General features: G+C 40.5%; 1 protein-coding gene across 3 annotated transcripts; it reads right to left on the reverse strand.

Annotated features, from left to right (window-relative positions):
* Window positions 1–351: 351 nt before the first annotated feature.
* NXT2 (nuclear transport factor 2 like export factor 2) lies at window positions 352–5,030 on the reverse strand. Of its 3 annotated transcripts, none has more exons than XM_088527549.1 (4): window positions 4,942–5,030; window positions 2,920–3,006; window positions 2,009–2,153; window positions 352–1,086 (listed from the first exon to the last, which is right to left on the reverse strand). In XM_088527549.1, the coding sequence occupies exons 1-4, from the start codon at window positions 4,954–4,956 to the stop codon at window positions 908–910; spliced, it is 426 nt and encodes a 141-aa protein (XP_088383675.1). In that variant the 5' UTR covers window positions 4,957–5,030; the 3' UTR covers window positions 352–907. The 3 variants fall into 3 exon arrangements, with proteins under 3 accessions (XP_088383675.1, XP_088383676.1, XP_010225633.2); XM_088527550.1 differs by lacking the exon at window positions 4,942–5,030 and adding an exon at window positions 4,631–4,654; XM_010227331.2 differs by lacking the exon at window positions 4,942–5,030 and having other exon boundaries at window positions 2,920–3,024.
* Window positions 5,031–5,248: the final 218 nt, after the last annotated feature.

Consider the following 5,248-nt stretch of genomic DNA (forward strand, 5'->3'; position numbering starts at 1 on the left):
TCCGGACAACAAAATAGGATTTAAAACTTGGCAAAAGATGGGGAAAAAAAAAAACAGTCCATCCTTTATGGCAACACAGCTAACAATCAGAACAGCAATGTTATTAACTGATTTCTTATACAGCAAGACTTCAAAAGTAAGATAATCAATTTGAAGTCCTTTACATGCATTTAGCAGAGCTGTTGTCTCTGAATCACTCAGTATTCCCCATATATGAATGAATGTATGTTAACCACAGCCAAATTCTGAGAAGCTTATGTCAAACGAAAACCTGAAGAATACTTAATCCTTCCAATTGTTCCACATCAAGGAAGGTAACACTAGCTTTTCAGTCGATCACTTTTGAGACAGTACACACTCAGGAGCTGTACTTGCTACTTCTACAAACAGCAGGAATCATTACCAAACCTTCCTAAACTTTTACAACCAACTGAAAGAAAGTAACTTTGAGAATTCTATATATACGCACAAACATCATCTTCAAATGAGGGAAGAAGTTGTTGTAAAAAAACGTATTTTCAAGTTGAAGTAATTACTTGTTTGGTCAGAACTGTACATTAAGAGGTGTCTGAGTTCAAAGTAGAGCTTCAGAATTCAATTTTACGTACAAAAAGTCAGTCAGTGGCAGCATTGCTGCACGTAAGGCATTTTAGGAATGATACCAACACAACGTATTGCCTTCAGCATTTCAACAGGTTCACTACTATCAGCAACCTCTTACATTTTAAGATTGCTTACTACCAAAACCACAACCATTGGGATCGATCGATGCAGAGATGTCCGTAGAACTTCCATAACGAGGATGCAAGAGGAAGAGTGAGCCTTTCCCAGGCCTGGAGAACAGCTGTCCATACAGCTAACTTGAACATGCCGAAGGAAAGAGGCCACTTCCCACAGCCCGTCCCCACTAACTGGCCCAGTCCTGAAAGCGGAAACAGTCACTCGCGATCTTCCACACCGTGTTGGTCGGAGTGGCCTGCGCTGTCAGCAGGAAGTTCTGATTGAAGTAGCGCTGCTTGTTGCCATCAAATTTGACTGTCCCACATGTCACCACGAGGACTGTTGTCTGGCTTTGAGTAGCTTGCTCTTCACAAGGAGAAAAATTATATAGAAAACCCAACAACCCAAACAAGGACAAATAGCTAAATAAGTAGAAAATGTACATAAAGGTTTCATTGAATTCTATTTATATTAGTTACAGGCTAACACATAGTTATATACTCCTGAAAAATACATTTTATTATATCGTTTCTACACAGACAGTCATTTATTCACTGCTTTTCTAGTGTTTTTGGTATTTTCAACACATGCTGCAACACATTCTAGAGCATTGTGAAAAGCCCCTCGGTTTTTGCTTGGAACGAGCTCTCATTATTTGATATATTTAGCAGGTTGCATACAGTTTTTCCCCCCCCCCACACCTGTTAGAGACTATACTCTTTTCACAGCAGAGCAAAGCAAACAAGGCTTGACCACAGTTTTTTCCTTGCTTATATTCCCAAAACACTTATTAACTTCTCAATTATGTAAGTATTTATCTGGAAGTTGCAGATTAGAAATCAATTTTTTTTAAAAAAATGTGTTTTATCTACTACAGATATTAAGAAATGAACATACAGCAAAGGTAATGATTTGTTCCACATTACACTGCAGGCCAGTATCAGAAGCTATATAGAGCTCTCTTAACTCTCAGTCCTTATCAAGGACAATGTAACATGATAAGACACATTTTTTGCAGTACATGGAAATGTAACATTTGAATCTTAAAACAATATGTGGTCTTAATAAGAATTTTGCTTTAAAAATTTTGCTTAAAGAATTTCTCTTAACAGGTGGAAGAGCATACTTTACATTTCAACAAAATTTATTTAATGTAAACATGCCCCCCAAAGATAAATATTGAGCACTGCTGTGCTTGCTGCTCACTTTTTGCAGTTACAAAGAAAACTATGTATAAAAAAACGCAAAAACAAACAAACAAAAAAACTGAATTATGTAATAACCTTACCGTGAACAGGTTGGCAGTCCAGTACATTAACCTGGAATTCACTAGATGGCAGCATTTCAAAAAACTCATTCAATGCTTCCTGCCCAGACACTGCATTACCATTCCAGACTAACGTTGCTTTGTCCAGATAGAGTCTAGTCAAAACCTGCGAGATTACAAACATACGTATTGGAGAGAAATGTATAAAAAAAATACAATGCACAACCTTAGGCTTCAAAAAATACCATTTGTGTTACTGATTTCTTCTATACCTAAAATAACCTTCTCCTCAAATATCAGCTCAATTAACAATTAATGCTCCTAACTAAAAATTCAAACTATTAACTAAAATATTGTAGTAATTGAACAAGACCAGGAACAGTAGAAACTTCCACAAGGACAGACCAGAGCTTCCTAACCTGTAAACAGCCGAGTAACAGCGTAACTCCCACGAGCTGTTGCTGCATCTCCACCTAACCTGCTTACGTACAGTGTGACTACGGAGTAACATCTGAATGCTGACACTTTCACATAATATAGAATTAATAAATTACAGTTGTATTATATTAAAAATTCCAAATAACAGTAAATTTTCATAGCTGGTTTTTGATGTACAAGTATTTCTTACATGATACTGCATCAATGTGGTCCACGAAAACTTTTAAAGTTTTATCTTTAGGCACTTCTAAAGAGTCAGACTCTTTAGAGAAGGTAGAACTACTAATTTAAAAAAAAAAAAAAAAAAGTTAGGCAAAAAATAAGCTAAAAAATAAGTTTGGAGACAAACAAAGCAAGTTTTACCTGCTCACAGTGACCAAATTCTGAACCTTTGAAAGGCAGCTGGACACAACTGAACCATTACTAGTATTGACTAGTTAGAAAAGCAAGGAAAAAATGCAGAAGGTATAACTACTGTCAAGATATCTACATACCCTCCTTCTTTTGTCCATTGTCTCATAATAAATGTTGACAAATTCTTCAGCAGCTCTACAAGCTTGATCCACATAGGTTTTGAAATCCTGGGGAGAAGAAATCATACAAAATTGCACATTATATATATTTAGCAATTTTACGCAGCTAGTTATCCAAGCAGTTTTTCCAGCTAGTGAACTACCCTTTTATATATTATCAAAGTCACCATATCTTCCATCCTCACTAACAGATAGCATCAAACAATGTTGAAAATAGTATCAAATTCCTCTTTCCTTGCTGGAGACACCAACTTTTAGTAACTTTAGAATTTATGCTAGCTTTAGAATTTTTGAATGCTGACTTATTTACTATATTTGTTCACTGAGTGAGTGTTCACTAAGTGTTGACTGAGCTACAACTGGCTGCAAGTGCAGCGAACATAGAAGCATTCAGAGAAAATATTTGGGGCTGCGATGGTCACGCTGTTCTGATAAAAAGCCTTAAGGAATCAAGATTTATTCAAGCTGTTTCCAAACAAGTATCGTGTCAATAAGCCTACCACACTCCAGTCATAGTCTCTCTCACTTTTTTAAACATGTTAAAATACTGAGAGAGAGCAAGATATAGAACTGGATATACTCCTATATCCATCACTCCACTGGTAGATATACAAAAGCAAAAAGCAAAAACTTTTCCTTACATCTCATTATTTTCCTTACACCTTGCCACTTTTATTCACCCAAAGGCATCACACCTTGCTTCCACACCACTGCACTGGGAGTTCATTCAGGCATTTGTTCAGCTTGTTTGTTTGTTTGGTCCTTGATCTCTTACAGACCAACTGTGACATTCTGAAAACAGTGCTTCTGAATTTCCTGTCACAGATGCATAACTTTGTATCTGTTTCTACTACAGTAATAACTATTTACATTTTCCTGTCAGTCTTTAATGAATACACATCAAATCTTTAATGAATATACACCAAGACTACTACTAATTGCTACAGTGTTCCTACAAGAAACACTTCTATTCAAAGAATCATCCTGCAAAACATTTATCAGCCTGTCAAATAATCACTACTTACTCCATGAAGACATATACTTCCATGTTAGCTATACGCAGTCACTTTGACCTCTCTCTGTAAGGAGATGAGCTACACTCCTTTCTATCTTCTCCAACAACTTCGGAAACTGCTGGCTAATTCCAAGCAAATACCAAAAAACTGTCTTAAAGACACTGTATTCCAGCAAGCTCCCAAAGTAACTCTTTGGCACTAGCAGAGTCTTAACCTGGGCTAAAAAAATGGTAACTGTAACTCAACTTGTTACTTTAATTTATTGAAGTCTGCGGCTGTTACCTTTCGACCAGCGCACACAGCCCTGCGCACACCCACACGTGCACACACAGAATCAGATTTATCACTGTTGAAAAAGACCTTGAAGATCATAGAGTCCAACTGTAAATCCATGACCACCATGCCTGCTAAACCACATCTCTAAGGGCTTCATCTACACACATGCTGGTTATTATTAGAAAAATCAGCAGCCCATCATCCAGCTAAACAGGCAGACTGCATGCGGGGGAGAACATGAACCACCAGGAGAAATCCAGAATGAGCTACTAGGTAATCTGCAACCTAAGTTAAGAGAAAAATAAGCGTTACTAGTTCTGCCACTCAGGATAACTGCTTTAACCACAGCAGCGAGTATATTTTAAATTTCTGGCACTAACTTAGCTCGAAGGCCCCTGGAGATCACCCGGCCCAAAGCCCAGGGCAGGCCTCTATCCCGACGTCAGTCACTGTCCCACATGATCCGGCTACCTAGGGTCGTTTCTGCAACACCTCCCAAAACAGAGACTTCGCAGCCCCTTCGGGCACTATTTGAACGTGTCAACCACCTCCCTGAGACTTATTTTTTCCATAGTTAAGAAAAATTAAAGACTTTTTCTTTGCGAGCCGTAAGGCGCGGTGACAGTGCGGTCGCCCCGCACACCCGGCTCGCGAGGCGGCGCGGCGGGGCCGGGCCGGCGGGGACACTCACCACGGAGGCGGCCATGCGGAGGCGCGGGCGGGAGGCGGCGGCCCCTCCGCGGCGGCGAGGCGGGCGGCGAGGCGGGCGCCGGATGTGCGCCGCGCGCAGCGGCCCGGCTCTTCCGGCCGCGCGCTGGTGCCGCGCGAAATGGCCGCCGGCGGGGACGCAAAGAGCCATAGGGCTCCCCGGCCGCCGGCCATTTCGCGCGGCCTCCCCGTGGAAGAGGCTTTTAGCGTTAGAGGTTTCCGTGCGAGGGGCGAATGGGGGTTAAATCACGCAGTTTGTGTCTGCAGACAGCGACAAGGGTGCCCAGCAC

The sequence above is a fragment of the Tinamus guttatus genome, unplaced genomic scaffold (assembly GCF_059628265.1).
Source record: "Tinamus guttatus ecotype Peru unplaced genomic scaffold, ASM5962826v1 Tinamus_guttatus_pri_ptg000287l, whole genome shotgun sequence".
Classification (NCBI taxonomy): Eukaryota; Metazoa; Chordata; class Aves; order Tinamiformes; family Tinamidae; genus Tinamus; species Tinamus guttatus.